Source organism: Scyliorhinus canicula, chromosome 5, assembly GCF_902713615.1.
Source record: "Scyliorhinus canicula chromosome 5, sScyCan1.1, whole genome shotgun sequence".
Classification (NCBI taxonomy): Eukaryota; Metazoa; Chordata; class Chondrichthyes; order Carcharhiniformes; family Scyliorhinidae; genus Scyliorhinus; species Scyliorhinus canicula.
The window spans coordinates 9,317,415-9,333,944 of record NC_052150.1 but is presented as its reverse complement, the minus strand read 5'-3'; the positions used below and the strand labels follow the sequence as shown (position 1 = coordinate 9,333,944).

General features: G+C 40.8%; 1 protein-coding gene across 8 annotated transcripts in view; it reads right to left on the bottom strand.

The window, feature by feature from the left end:
* Positions 1-16,530, bottom strand: part of LOC119965756 (zinc finger CCHC domain-containing protein 2-like) — a 97,033-nt gene that overhangs the window by 37,181 nt on the left and 43,322 nt on the right. For all 8 annotated transcript variants that reach the window (XM_038796550.1, XM_038796552.1, XM_038796551.1 and 5 more), the window contains 4 exons: positions 12,199-12,304; positions 9,056-9,132; positions 6,597-6,668; positions 4,461-4,573 (listed from right to left, as the gene is read on the bottom strand). In XM_038796550.1, the coding sequence (XP_038652478.1) occupies positions 4,461-4,573; positions 6,597-6,668; positions 9,056-9,132; positions 12,199-12,304 (368 nt within the window). The remainder of the gene's footprint in view (positions 1-4,460; positions 4,574-6,596; positions 6,669-9,055; positions 9,133-12,198; positions 12,305-16,530) is intronic.

Here is a 16,530-nt window from a genome sequence, read left to right as displayed (position 1 = left end):
TGCTTACAATGATTGAAGGCTCTACTAATGTGCATTCAAGTGTATGGTGACTCCCATTTAGGATACACATCTAAGTTTTGCTTTGTTTGAAGAGAATCAACGGGACAGTTTGCACTTTCCATTCAGGACAGCAAGAGATTAGTGCAAGATTTTTTAAAATTCAATCAAACTCGTGGACTTTGTGCTGAACAGCAGAAAGAGGTTAGAATGAGGCAGATGAATGAGTGGATAGACATGCTGCAGGAGAAAAGGGTGTAGATATTTGAGGCACTGTGCTAAGTTGTAGGACAGGAGAACCTGAAACTGGACTCCCTTCACGTGAATCAAACTGGTAAAGAAAACCAATAGAACAATAGGAATGAATTATAACTAATATTGCAAGGTGGGATATTCAAACATTAACAAAAAGCATAGAATTGAACCACAGAGCAAGCATGCTGAAAATGGGAATCTGAAAACTTTAAAAGGATTAACACAGCTCGAGAAGAATGAGAAGGATGATTTTTTTTTTAAGGAATGGGCAGCACGGTCGATCGTGATTAGCACAGTTGCTTCACAGCTCCAGGTTCCCGGGATCAATTCCCGGCTTGGGTCACTGTCTATGCGGAGTCTGCACGTTCTCCTCGTGTCTGCGTGGGTTTCCTCCGGGTGCTCCGGTTTCCTCTCTCAGTTCAAAGATGTGCAGTTAGGTGGATTGGCCATGATAAATTGCCCTTAGTGTCCAGAAAGGCTAGGTTGAGTTACAGGGATAGGGTGAAGGTGTGGACTTAAGTGGGGTGCCCGTTGAAAGAGCCGGTGCAGACTTGATGGGTTGAATGGCCTCCGTCTGCCCTGTAAATTCTATGGAAGGAAATATCTTTAAAAATTTGCACACAAATACATTTAGCACCCAGAAATCAATTAAATAATCCGGATCTCTGGTGTCCGACAGACAAAATCAGTGTGACTATGGTTGTTCAGATATGAAATTAAGATGGCAATTAACCTATGCGTATAGTTGTTGGGAATTAATTCACTGCAAGACTACGGTGGGACCAGGGTCAAGATATATGCTCAAATGAAGGCAAAATGCCGTGGATCTGAAATAAAAAGATGGAAAAACTCAGCTGGCCTGGCAGCATTTGTGGAGAGAGAACAGAGAGTCCAATACGTCTCTAGTTTTTCTAGCACGTCTGTTTTTATTCAAGCTATTTGCTTCCTCGTTATGCCTACAAATTATCTGTTGACTCAGATAGTTTAAAAGCATGAAACATTGGCAACTCAATTCTGTTTTACATTCAAAAAACACAAATGATTGAATGTTAAAGTAAGGGAGCACATTAAAATTAAAGCTAGTCACCTCTGATGGCAGACTCCCCACGGTTAAAGGACTACAAGAAAGATTTTAGATTTTCTAATAACCATTGTTGGAGGAAAGGTAGAAAGCAATTAATGAAGCTAGGCTGAAAATATTAGAGACAAAGTGTGAAGTATTGATAAACTTTTAACATTATTACAGTCTGGTGTACGTATACCACAGGGTCCAAGAGTAAGAAATACTGCAGAGGCTACAAAAGGTGATATGGAAAATGGATCTCAAATAAATATTTCAAGGTTGAAATATTGAAGTTTGACCACACATTTGCTGTCCCGCATAACTCCGGAATCCCATCTATCAAATATCTGTCTAACTCAGCCATAAACAATCTCAATGACCCAGCCGCCCCTGCTTTCTGGGCAAAGGGAATACCACTAAATACCCACCAGAAAAAAAATTATTTTCATCTCATCATTAGGTGACGACAGTGGCACAATGGACAGCACTGCTACCTCACAGTGCCAGGGATCCAGGTTCGATTCCGGCCTCAGGCGACTGTGTGGAGTTTGCACATTCTCCCCGTGTCTGCATGGGTCTCACCCCCGCAACCCAAAGATGTGCAGGGTAGGTGAATTGGCCACACTAAATTGCCCCTTAATTGGAAAAATGAACTGGGTACTTTAAATTTTTTAAAAAGAATTGGGAAATGCCACAAAGACTGAAGGATACAAATGCCTCTATATTTTACTTGCAAAAGCAAAGTGCATGCCCCGAAAATTGTCTGTTGAGTTGGACAGGTCATGATCAAAACTTTCGGAACCACCCTGAAATAGGAAATCGCGAAATATCTGAAGAAGCACTAAGATATCAATGCACCCAATCCAACATTGTTACATTTGACCCATTTTCAATTCATCCCAGGTATCAGGAGTTTGCTATGGCCAACTTTTATCAATGCACACCAGCAAGGCTTTCCGAGTGGTGCAAAATCATTAATAAATGTGAACAGGTTTATTAAGAATTATTCAGGATAAAAGAAACTTAATGAGCACTGCTTATTGTAAATCCAATAAAGCATTTGTTACAGCGCCAAGAGGTTGAAACGAAAGGTGAACGGTTATGAAATAGGATGACAGTTTTTCAAATGTACTGTCACAAGCTGCACAACAGAGAATGTGACAGCTGGGTTCCCAAGAACCATTGCTATCCAACAAGGTCGGCTTGTTGGTCTAGAGGTATGATTCTCGCTTAGGGACTTTCATTTGCGGTAAAATGCGAGAGGTCCCAGGTTCAAATCCCAGATGCGCCTGTTTTTACTGGCGGGTGAAAGCAGAACTAGGGGACATAGCCTCAAAATAAGGGGAAGTAGATTTAGGACTGAGTTTAGGAGGAACTTCTTCACCCAAAGGGTTGTGAATCTATGGAATTCCTTGCCCAGTGAAGCAGTTGAGGCTCCTTCATTACATGTTTTTAAGGTAAAGATAGATAGTTTTTTGAAGAATAAAGGGATTAAGGGTTATGGTGTTCGGGCCGGAAAGTGGAGCTGAGTCCACAAAAGGTCAGCCATGATCTCATTGAATGGCGGAGCAGGCTCGAGGGGCCAGGTGGCCTACTCCTGCTCCTAGTTCTTATGTTCTTATATCACACATCTATCATTTGGAAGCAGGAACAGGGAAGAAAACTGTTGAAATCTGATCCTGACACAAGGGGGTGCTGATGGGTATAAGGGTTAAAAACAAGAGCAGGCTTAGATAGGTTAAATAACTAGGCTAAAACTTGCTAAAATAAATCTAATGTTTCGAGATGAAGCTTAAGATCAGATATATCTGCTTCACACAAGTCAGCAATTCATATTTGCAAAGGATGTTCCAGGCCAGCGATCAAGGCCAGAAACATCAGGAATTAAGTGAACGTTAAGACGGGCAATTGGCAAGAAAATCAATTGAAACATACACATAACTAGATTCTGAGGTGCTTTTGAATTTTGAGGCCAGCTGGTTCTGCTGAGCTCGTCTCCAGCAGTCCTGAATATTTCTATGGTCATAGTTTTAGATAATATTTCAATGGCAACCCATATTACTGTGAATACAACATTGTTACATTTGACCCATTTTCAATTCATTCCAGGTATTAGGAGTCTTGCTATGGCCAACTTTTATCCAGCAAGTTTACAGAGTAGCATTTAAAGATTAGGTCTCATAACAAAAGACCGAACATTAATTGATGATCATTACAACAGGGATGACCAATAAGCAAAGATGGGAGTTCATTCTGCAGAATGAAGTCTCACCACATATTAGCTGTCTCCCCTCCCCCCCCCCCCCCCCCCCACCCCACTGAGTATAGTGCTTAAATATCTAATGTTTCCCCTTTAGCTTGTGTCTTTAGGTGCTTTCAGACAAACAGTAGTTAATAAAATGGAGAAACTATTTGGTTCTGAAATGTAAATAGTGAAAACAGTTTAATCCTTTCCCTCCTAAAAAGGAGCTTATCTACTCTCCTAAGGTTACATGGAAAAGGGCGACAGTTCTTGCCATTTCTTGCTAAATTAGGGAAGGCTGTCAGACAGCTTAGCATGAATTAGTTTGCAATGCCCTATAGCACATCACATTTTCCATTTGTGAAAGCACAGTCATCCATCTGTAGTTAGTTTTTTTTTATTGGTTTGCTCAATGTTATTTTGGCTGCATGCAAGATGTCAAAGATTCCTTACTAATATCCTGGCAGTAGCTCTGTGCAAGGATAGTGCTAGTTGATCAGAGTTCCTATTGGGCTGACAAATTTAAGCATAGCGCTCAACTGAATAATTAATGGAAATACTTATTTAGTCTCTAAGGAAATGTACATGGCTTGAAAAGGCCTTTGTCGAGGCAGGAATGCTCCTTGTATCCAAGAAAGTAGGCCCAGAGAAAATTTTCTCTTGGACAGAAAACATTGCAATCAACCAGCCCAAAACAGCTTAAAAACCACTATGGGAACAATGAAATATGGGGCAGCTGATGGGGAGGGGGCAAAAAAAAGGGGAAATGGCTATTATTAATTTTAAGCCATGCCGTTGAAAAGTAGCAACAAGTTAAAATGATAAAATCATGGAAAGAATTATCGCTGAAAGTAAGAGTACTGGAGAGACATGTGCCAGTATTGCTTTAATACCAGTGGTTACCTTATGATTAACTCCAAATCAGAGTGTCGCCTGTCTTCCCTCATCTGTGAACCGTGACTTAATGCCCGCAATGCAGTCTTGCCAGAAGCATCAATACAAAGATCCTTAGGAAGCTGTCCGAGAAAACACAGAGTACTGTTTTAGAATCGCAGAATACCAAGGGTGGGCACTTGGGTCATGCACATTTAATTCAACCCACCCACTCGAAACACAACTACATCCTAATTAGAGATGATAGCATTCAACAAAGTGGCTCATCACCACCATCTTAAGGACAATTAGGGTTGATTAATAATTGCTCAGCTTGCCAATGACGCCTACTTGCCATGAATAAATAAAAGAATGCTATCTGGCAGTTTTCATTACCAGCTCAAAGTATGTGTGCTGGTTAATATGCACAGATTTACCAGTTAAGAGCTGCTTGCATTTGTAAGCATTCAGTACCTATTCTAATTCCCCAAAATTTGATCAGCAAAAGAATTTCCTTCAGGAAACAGGTCGAGAAAGAATCAAACCAGCTCAACACGAAACCTCATCAGACCTAAACTCCTAAACAAAGAGCTTCACCTTGGCAGGGCTGCGAATGCCAAAGAATCCTGGAATCTGAAAGTGGTATACCTGTAGACATTGTTTTGTTAGCAATTAATTTTTCTCTTCAACCAGGAGAAAGAAAGTCACCATGGAAATTGACTCCTGCAACAAAGCCAGCAAGTTTGTGCTATGAGCCACAAAAGAAAGAAAATAGTTCTCAATCCCTGGAAAGCAATCTGCCAATTTCAGAAAATACATCGACTCCTGCAGTACCAGCCTAACACTTGTACTTTTCATATAAATCATCCTTGTAGCAATCTGTCAATTTTGGTGATAAACTGGTGACCATCAACTATGTAGGGCTTTATGGCCTTGCAAATCTCACATGTACTCATGCACAGTGCCCATCTTCACAAGAGCAAATGAAGTATCGACAATAAATGCTGGCCTTACCAATGATGTTCCTTTGAACAAATTTTAAAACACTAATTGCCACAGCAGGATCTCAGAATCCCTTCTCAGACTCTATCTGAAGCACCATGGTTAACAAAAAGGGCCTCACTTGCATCATTAAAAACTAAGAATGCTCTGAATACTTTCCTCCACTAAGACAGAAGAAATGGAGGATGGACATGTACGAGAAAAAGTAGCCAGCATCCAAGCCCACCTAATCAGGTACGGTTACTGTAACAAGCCATGCTCGATATCACCCAATAAATACTTTTTTGATCTTTGCTCAGGACAAAGACAACCAGCAGAGTGTCCTTTAAATAATTATGGTCCTCTGTGCCAATGTCGGGCATTAATTCATTTCCACTTCTGTGTATACGCGGGGGAGCAGTTTCTGTCCTGTCTATTGAAGGGACGGGCAGATGTTTTGGGGGAATTATGGGTGTTAGTTTATCTCTTCCGCTGTGTATGCGCGGGCGGGGGGGCTGTTCTTTCTATTTTAAAAAAATCTGTATTTTTGTTGTTGATATTATGCAAAAATTTGAATTAAAATTATTTAAAAAAAATAAAAATTAAATAATTATGGTCCTAAATCAAAACAGCTAGGACTGCATTCTAAATGGTACTTGCAAAATCTTTGCACAATGCGCGCAACCTTTTGAAAACTGCACTACAAGCAGCAATGAGACCGAAACCAGTTTCAGGAGGATAAAAAGCAAAGTTCCTATTGGTATACAACAAAACCTCTTTAAATAGGAATTCAGGATGGTATGCAACGAATATCAATTACACTGGGCTGTTCAGGAAGTTAATTCCTGCAATTCATTTGAGATGCTGCATCTCACCTGCCATTAGAGTAAAGATCAGGCCATGATCCCGTTCCTTCCATTCCCAAAAAAGGACTCAATATACTTAAACATGGCAAACCGCCGTATGGCATAAACCTCTTCCAATTGTCAATGACTATTAGGTTCTACTTCTACTTTAATTACAAGAATATAGACCCCTTTGTAAACAATGTTAATTAAGAAAGTATCTCTTCCAGACTATGTGGAACACTAAGACCATATGAACAATGGGCAGCCATCTATGCATCTCATTTCTTTTCACCCCCACTTTTCCTGCAAATTTGATATTTAGCAAGTTAAAACTTACTTTGGATAAGAACTCCTGCAGCTCCTGATGAGTTTTCCTCACAATACATCGAGAGAGATCAGTCCGCAAGACCTTCAAATACAATTTTACAAGTGTTGTGAATGATGGTACAAATGCAATATGAACAAATCAATGTTAACTGCAGGGAAACAAGTCGTCGGCCCAATGAGTCTCCATCAAAAGCTTTCTCCCCAAAGTCCAACCTCTCATTCTCTTACTCATCACACCCTTAAATATTCCTCTTGAAGCAGTTAAATAATTTCCTCAAAATATTTATTACCCAACTTCAAGAGCAGATTTTTTATAAAGACTCCACATTCAACTAATCATTGGGTAAAATATATTTTCTTTCCAACAGCCCACTTAATTATTATGTGAATGTCTTAGACTTGTATCCACTTGCTGACAACTTATCACTATTCAACTGAATATAATTAATTATCTCAAAGACATCCACCAGGTTGATCATTAAACCTTTACAGTTACGCAGGGAAAAAGTCTCAAGGCTCTAATGATAACTATCAATTCAGGAAACAGCACTTTTTCTAAATTCAACAGTTGCCCCTCCCGGCTTTTGTATCCATTTTTCCACATGTGAAACCAAAATCCCGTTTGCCTTTTTACAAAGCAAGTCTGTCTTTTGGGCTCCTGCAGCAGGCATCAACTCTGGTTACAAAACTACCCATCATAAAGGTCGTCAGCGTCAGAAGAGGAGCATTGAACATGGTGTCCTAGAGCTCACTGTTGAGGCTACTATTTTGAAGTTGCATAAATTACCTGGGTTCAGAAACTCAAATGCTGAGTGGTCAAATTTGTAAACAATACGAAACTGGAAGAGGCAGTAGAAACTGAGACGGCATCTCTGAACTCACAATGATTTGGATAAAATATTTAAGTGGGCAGAAAAATGGCAGATGGATGCAAAGTGCTGCACATTGGAAGGGAAAATATGCAATACGTATCCCACAAAAGTATTGAAATAGCCACGGACTAAGTTAATTAGTCATAACGGACTTGACACAACACATCCAACCAATGCAGTGCTGCAACATCAAATCCAATAGAATATTGAACAACATGATCAAAACGTAGTACACCGGTCAGAAATGGTGACCAAATCATATAAAACGCTGGGCAGATTTCACCTCCAGGATCACTGCCAATTTTGGATGCTGAAACACATGGGGAACATCCAAGTGCTCCCCACAGGTCCAATCTTTAGTGTCCGAATTGAGAGGAGAGGGAATACAAAAAAGGTAAATCCAGGCTATTATTCTGAGTTAAGCAGCACCATAGGATAAGGAAATAGATTCAGGCCAGTAAACAGCAATTGTAGGATTGAAACTAGGAGATTATTGTTTATATTGAGAATGAACAAGACATAGAAATGATAAATATTTTATATATATATATATATATATATATATATATATATTTAAACACAATCAGCTTTGATATAATGATTATATATTCTGTATTAATGATACTGGTCGAGGGATAAAGATTGGCCAGAGCATGAGCGAATCTCCCTATTTAAAAAAAAATGGCATGGGATCTTTGACATCTCTTCCAACACCAGCACCTCTGAAAGTGTCAACATTCTCTCAATACAACTTTGAAGTGTCAGCCTAGATTATGAACTCAAATTTCTGGGGCTTGAATCTACAATGTTCTGATACAGAAACAAGAATGGTAACCCTGAGCAAGGTTGACTATTTTTGGGTAAATAAACTCAGCGTCCTCTTTATCCATACCTATAACTTGATTTAATTCAGCCACGTGCAGATTATAATTTGTATGTGCTGGTTCTTGACAATTTCAAATACTGTAACCACCTTCTTCCACCTAATCCAGGACTGTGCACTTAAAAAGGTCAGAAATGACTGATTCTTTGATCACATTTTATCTTTGATTTATTCCTCCTTTGCATGGAGTGATACACAAGTATACAAAACAAATACTAGAACCACCAATGTAATTTTTTGAAAGTAGTGATTATTGGCTATTTCCCTGATATGAATGATATGGGTTTCTCTGCACTACGGCAAAAAGCAATGCTGCGTACCAACAATCTTATCAAGCCTAATCATATCACATGAAAAGTGATATCAATAAGCCATTATTCAATGCAGCTCTGACTGTAGATGTCAAATATAAATCCTGATCCATGTGGAAAAGCAACAAGCTCCTGAACAAGGTGGTCATTTTCATTCAACTAAAACAGATGGAAAGTGAAGGCTCCACACATGAACTCCACTACTGTCACCAACTATCATGACTAATTGGAGTCTTTTTAAAAATAAATTTACAGTACCCAATTCTTTTTTCCAATTAGCGTGGCTTAACCTACCCAGCACATTTCTGTCTTAACAACATCTTTTTGCCTTCACTTAAAGTTTCTAGCATCTTGTTGTTCTTTTAGCTAATGGAGAGTAAATCAAAGATCACCTATGACTTACATCAAATGTATACTCCCAGTAATTGTCAGTTCTCTTTTTTGACAGAGTTTTGAAGCTAATGTTTTCAATCTGCACACCTGAAAAGAAAAAAAAAAATAAAGTAATCCAAAGTTGCAAAATAAAGAGTCAATGATCAGTTGGAAATAACTTTTGTCCACTAGGACACAATGAACCTGATGTGCAGCAGCTTTTAGAAAGCTTTACGTGGGACGTTTACATTTCAGTTATGGGCTGCAAATCAACAGGCCTACCAAATGGTTTATAAACCATGCAAGACCCCACTCTGGATTTGCACTCTTGAGCAGCTCCAAACTGAAGCGGCGTGACAGTATCACCACCTGCCATGAAAAGTCTCACACCACCGGGCTGGGCCCCCAACTGCACATGTCCAAATTGGAATTCAGCATATGTTTAAAATGAAAATTAGCTTGCACCAATATTGAACTTGGAAGTGTTCACTGAATAATAAAAAGGAAACGGGTGCCTCTGAGCATTGGAGAATTTGGTCTCCAACTGAAAACAGTTTTAGTCTCCGTTCCCTACAACATCAGAGAACAACTAGACTGTGCCAGAGCTCCAAAGTACAAACTGAAGTTAAGTTGGTACTCTAGACTAGACCAAAGAGGAAACCACCAAATTGGACCACAACCTTAACAAGAAAAGATCTACCGTTTCTTTCTGGGCTCTGCATTACATCTGTCGGAGAGTAATCACTACATCACTGCAATGATATTTTCAAAATTCTGTTGAGGAATGTTTAATCTAGAACCTGAAAGGCACTCACTACCCCCAAAAAAGATGATGGTTCAATCATGTATGTAATCGCCACTACATTTAAATAAGAGGGAATTTGCTACAAGGTGTTAAATGTGAAATAGGAAACGTGAACAGTTCAGCAATTACAGTGGCAATTCTTTCAATTTTATTCACATAATCCTTCAGTTCAATCTTTTGACTGCTTTACAAAACATTTTTATTAAAGCAGAACAATGTGGTTCCTTGGGTGTACATATCAGTCAACATTGATACTTAATGTAAATAGAGTGTTTTCTTAAAGATTTGTGCCCCATTGACTGTTCTGCTCACGACAGTATCACATAATCAGCAGTTCTCACATTGTTAAGACCTATGGTGTCAGTAGTTCTCGCCTGCTGAGACTGCTTCTCACAGCGCAGATGATCATCTAATGAAGCAGGAAGAGGCCAAGCACCATTGTTCCTAATTTATTTATAGTCGTGTACATGAATCGCAGAACTCAATTTAGAATTTGAACTTCAATTCTGGCAGAAGTGAAAAGGAAAAACTAATGCAAGTACTTTCTGTGCAAAATATCTTACGCCATTATCAATACATTGTCTGCTGGCCAAGAGCTCATCATTTACACAATTTATCATGGACCCGAACAATATTTTAGGCTTCAATCTGCTCCTGAGCTTTTAAGAACATGAACTAGGAGCAAGAGTAGAAAAAAAATTCACCCCTAGAGTCCGCTCTGCCATTCCATACGATCATGGCTCCTCACCTCTCAGCCTTAACTCCAATTTCCTGCTCTGTCTCCATAACCCTTCAACCCATTAATTAAAAATCTGTCAATCTCCTCTGTGCATTTACTCAAAATCCCGGCATCCACTGCACTCTGGAATAGTGAATTCCACACATTCACAACCCTTTGAGAAGTAATTTCTTCTAATCCATTTTAAAACTGCTACCCCTAATCCTAAAACTATGGCCTCTCATTCTAGATTGCCCCACAAGAGGAAGCACCCGCTCGACATTTACTTTGTCAATACCTTTTCTCATCTTATGTACCTCAATTAGATGTCCTCTCATTCTTCTAAAGTTTAGAGAGTATAGACCCAAATTGTTCAATCTCTCTTCTGGAATCTACATCTAGTGAACCTCCTCTGAACTGCCTTTAATACAACTGCATCCCTCCTCAAATAAGGGGACCAAAACTGTACACAGTATTTCAGGTGCAGTCTCACCAAAGCCGTCCGTGTAGAGTTGCAGCAAGATTTCCTGGCTTTTATACTCTATTCCTTTAGCTATCAGGGCCCTATTTCCATTTGTCTTCCTTATGACCTGCTGTACCTGCATACTAGTGTTCTGCATGAGGACACCAGATCCCTCTGCACCAAAGTTTCTTTCCATTTAAATAATAAGTTACCTTTCCATTTTTATGACCAAAATGGATAACCTCACATTTATCCACATTAAACACCATTTGCCAAACTTTGGCCCACTCACCTAACCTAACTACACCCATTTGTAAATTTCTTATTTCCTCATTACAACTTACTATCTCATAGTTTAGTGTCATCTGCAAATTTGGTTATTGTATCTTCTATCCCTACATCCAAGTCATTTATATTGTAAACTGTTGGGTCACCGAAGATCGGACCCGGTGGCACCCCACTCGTTACATTTTGCCAACCAGAAAAAGATCAATTTCTCCCAACTCTCTGTCTTGTGTCTGTCAGCCTGTCAAGCTAATAAATTACCCCATATCTCACATGATCTTACCTTGTGTATTAACCTTTTGTGCGGCACCTTATCAAATGCAGAAATCCAGTTTCTTGGGCTCAATTGTATAATTAAGGTATTTTAAACAGGGAATTAATCTTGTGGTCATCTTCTGCACCCTTTTCAAAATATCAACATGAGGTGACTAAAATGGTATACAGTATTCTGACTGAGGTCCAATTAAGGTCAAATTGCTTATCCTTTTAAAAAGGAATAAATTGTCTTGTGACTAGACTCTCCGACCCTCTCTGCCTTGGTCATCAGTTCACAGCACAGTGGACCTTTAGAGATAGATAAAACACCCAAATCTCTCTTCATCACTAATTTTAATTATTTCCCTGCTGGAGGATTTTACATTTAACCTGTCCATGACAACTTTTTGAAGTTGAACATCTGGGGCTCCAAAAATATTTCCCTATTCTGGGTTCATCAGGCAGTGTTAAGGGTTGACAAAAATGTGGATTATTAGTATCATGTCCTCCTGTTTACCTGCATAATCAGACCCTGCAAAAATATCCCTATCCTTTGGAAGGCGGTTAATGAAAATATTGAGCAGCTGAGTGCAAAGAATGGATTGGCACGAATAGTGATGCAGTAATTTAAAACAGATCAAAGTTTACCTGGTCGCTGAGCAATTGCTTCAGCCCCTTCACAAGATGATGGGGGAGTTCTTTCGTAGTAGTTACTCTCAGTACCCAAAGAGTAGTTTTTCCTGGAAAGACGGTCCTTTAGAAAAAAAAAATGCAAAGAGGAAATACACATCACAAAAGGCTCTTTTATAGAACAACCAAACCAATTTTCACAACTTCCTTCCCCAAACAATGAAATATCCCTTCCAAATATGGGGTTAGTGTCTATTGCCAAATAATGCAAGCAAAATTTGAAAGCTGCATGAAAACATAACTTCCAGGAGAGACATTTATTAACCAGCTTATTGAACACTTCTTCAAGGGGCTTATTTTAAGAACTTCCCATACTTTATGTATGTTTCCCCAAATATTGACCTCAACACAAGATATTTTAAAAAAAAAGAATTTTATGAAGGCAACAATTCCACTGGACTATTCAATGGGAGATTTGTTGAATATTAAATGATGGCAAGCCATTTTTGCCATCATTCAGGTGGGAGATGACAGCGGACAGATTTTCTTGCAAATAAAACATTTCATTTTATTAGACCCTCCATATCCACTTTTTGTACTTTACTGGCCTCCAATCTCTCTCTATGCAACTATATTTTGCAGTTGATATTGTCACTCATTCCCCACCTCCCGAGCTGTCCCTACCTCGCCACTGTAACAACTCCACTTTGCCTCCAGTTTCTCACGAAATTCTTGGAATGCATCACTGTGACCGAGTTTCACATTTGCCTGTCCAAAAGTCTCTTCCGATTTCCAGTCTGGTACTAAATGTTCATACTACAATGAAGGCTGGAGCCTCTCGGCCCCAACACCCCGAACCTGAATCATCGCTTATAAAAATAAATAAATGTTTATACTCTTCACCTTACTCCTTCCCCACCACTGCTGGGGCAATTTTTCCACATCACCCTTTACCATTTTCCAGCACTGTGTCCAAGTGGCCAATCTCCATATGTTAGCTGAACAGTCAATAGACTAATTAACAAGAAACATCTTCATACCCAAAGCAGAATCTTGCTTCCATACCCAGACAGCTCCGCCGAACTAAATTAGCTCAGCGCTCAGAAATTAAATCTAGGGCTCCCCAATCCAAATGCTTTGTTCGGATTATTATTAAGGATTGACCATGCTAATCAAAATGTTGCTTCTCCTTCACTATCACCTTTGTTTCACTGTATCCACTGAGTTCTGTACATATACATACTCAGTCAACCATTATGAGTTGGCAACACAACATAAATGAGGTGGCATGCGCAAGAAATGCCATGACCCACCTCAGGAGATATAGTTTTTACATAGAGGTTTTACATAGAATTTACAGCGCAGAAGGAGGCCATTCGGCCCATCGAGTCTGCACCGGCTCCTGGAATGAGCACCCTACCCAAGGTTAACACCTCCACCCTATCCCCATAACCCAGTAACCCCACACAACACTAAGGGCAATTTTGGACACTAAGGGAAATTTATCATGGCCAATCCACCTAGCCTGCACATCTTTGGACTGTGGGAGGAAACCGGAGCACCCGGAGGAAACCCACGCACACACAGGGAGGACGTGCAGACTCCGCACAGACAGTGACCCAAGTTTTGAAGCTCCTGCAGGAGTAGGCAGCCTGTCAAGAGTGAATAGAACTGGCCAGCAGTGTTGGTTGTTGCAGGCAACCAAATTGCCAGAAAGAGAGACTGCCTCTGTGGCATTAAGGTTTTGAATCAACTGTATAGATAAATACCATTTTTACCGGAACTGCCAGCTAAGCTTGACATTTTGTCCAACAACATAAACGAGACAGTTAGGTCAAAGACTACAGTGGGATCGGTCCTTGCACTCTAGATCGATGGTATCCCTTTTCCAGGTTTCCTCTCGCCATTGAGTGTCCGCGACAAAATTGTGTCACTTCAATCAGGAAGTTCCTCCAAGTAGGTCTCTTCTGAGCAAGGGTCTCCCAGGTGTCAACCTTGATGTTGCATTGCTTGAGGTAAGCCTTCAGGGTGGCTTTGAAGCACTTCCTCTATCCTCTTGTTCAGAAGCCTTCCTTGAGCTGGGCAAAGATTTGCTTTGGCAATCAGGCACGGACACCCTAACCACATGGCTGGCCCAGCAGACTTGGTGTTACAAGATCATGGCCTCTACTCTGGTGTTCTTGGCTTCTTCAAGAACACTGATGTTAGTACACCTGTCCTCCTAGCTGATGTGGAGAATCCATCTCAGACAGCGTTGATGGTATGTCTCCAAAGGCTTGAGGTGCCGTCTGTATGTAATCCAAGTTTCTGAACCATATAGAAGAGTTGGGAGGGTGACCACCTTGTAAATGAGGATCTTGGTGTCAGCTCGGTAGTCAAAGACTCTTATCCTTAGACATCCGAAGGAGGCACTCGCAGATAGGATACAATGTTGGATCTCCGCATGTCAACCTTACAGAGGTGAATGAAATGAAATGAAAATCGCTTATTGTCACGAGTAGGCTTCAATGAAGTTACTGTGAAAAGCCCCTAGTCGCCACATTCCGGCGCCTGTCCGGGGAGGCTGGTACGGGAATCGAACCGTGCTGCTGGCCTGCTTGGTCTGCTTTAAAAGCCAGCGATTTAGCTCAGTGAGCTAAACCAGCCCCTGCTCCCCAGGTATGGAAAACGTTCCACGTTTGGTAGAATTTCTCTGTAGATCGTGATGGGGTGGACACCAGATCTTTGCCTTGGGGTGGGTCGGTAAAGGCCCAACTCCGAAGTGGAGACCAATTATTTGGTATGCTTCTGCAAAGTGTCAGGTGTGGCCTGGATATTCCCTTCTGAGAGAGTGGAGATTGCAATGTCATCACACGATCCACAAAAGGTCCACGAGTGATGTCAGTCTCGTCTTCTTGGATTTCAACTGGTTGAGTTTGAAAAGTTTTCTGCCATCCCATAGACGATGTCCAATCCACTGGGAAGCTTGCTCTTGACAAGGTGAAGGATGGTGGTGATGAAGATGGAGAAAGGGTGGGGGCAATGACACATCTTTGCTTGATCCCAGTCTTGACCACAAAGGTTTCTGTCTTATTTATGTCAGTGAGGACTGTCGTCAACATCTCATCATGGAGTCGTCGGATGTTGAGAATTTCTCTAGACAGTTGGTCTTTGATAGGGTGGTGATGGTCTGGAATGCCCTGTCCTGGAGGGCGGTAGAGACGGGTTGCCTCGCAGCCTTTAAAAAGTATCTGGATGAGTGCTTGGTACGCCTTAATATTCGAGGCTATGGGCCAAGTGCTGGCAAATGGGATTAGGATTGGCAGATCAGTTGCCTTTCATGCGACGGTGCAGGCTCGATGGGCTGAAGGGCCTTTTCTGCACTGTATTTTTCTGTGATTCTGTGATTCCACAGACTTCCCAATTGAACAAGTCAAAAGCCTTGGTCAGATCAATGGAGGCCATGCAGAGTGGTTGATGTTGCTCTTGGCAAGTTGCTGAGCAGTGAAAATCATGTCCACTGTTCTGGGATTTGGTCAGAAGCCACACTAGCTTTCTGGAAGAATTCCTTTAGCGACAGAGAGAGGTTAGTGAGGATTTAGGTAATGATTGGCTCGGCGATAGGAGACGAGGGAGATTCGGCGGTTGTTCCCACAATCCACTTGTATCCCTTACTGAAGATGGTGGTGATGACGGCATCCCTGAGCTTGGCAGGAATTTCTTCTTGTCCCAGATTTTCAGCAACAGCTGATGGAGATCTCTTCTCAAGTTTGAACATCTCCGCTGGAATTCTGTCCACTCCATCCTTCACGTGTTTCATTGATGCTTCGTTTTCGTCTAAGCTTGGTGGGAGTCCAAGATCATCTTTGATGGGGAGTTGGGGGATTTTCTCAAACAAGTCCTCATCAATGGTTGTATCACAGTTTAGGAGTTCTTTGAAATATTCTCTCCATCAAAGGACAATGTTTTCTTGGTCTCTCAAGGGGGTTCCATCCCTTCTCCGCCCTAAGTTGAGGCCTGAGATATTGGATCCATATATTGCCTCGGTGGCACTGAAGAAGCCTCGGGTGTCATGCTTGTCAACAAGGAGTTGCATCTCCTTCGATTTCCCAATCCAACATTGGTTCTTGAATGCAAAATATTGCGTACTCAAAAAGACAGTGACCATAATGTGGTGCAGTGTTCTAGTTTGGTCTTGGCATTCAGCTGCAGATTAAACATTTTAAATTATTTAATCCAATTTTAGAACATCACCTACTACATCAATGCAACCATTTCCTCTCCAGTTTGTTATTTCTAGCGCTTGTTAGTGCCACGGTAGAACAACCAATTTAGTGCAGCATAAGGAACATGGGGCAACTCTTCACAAAG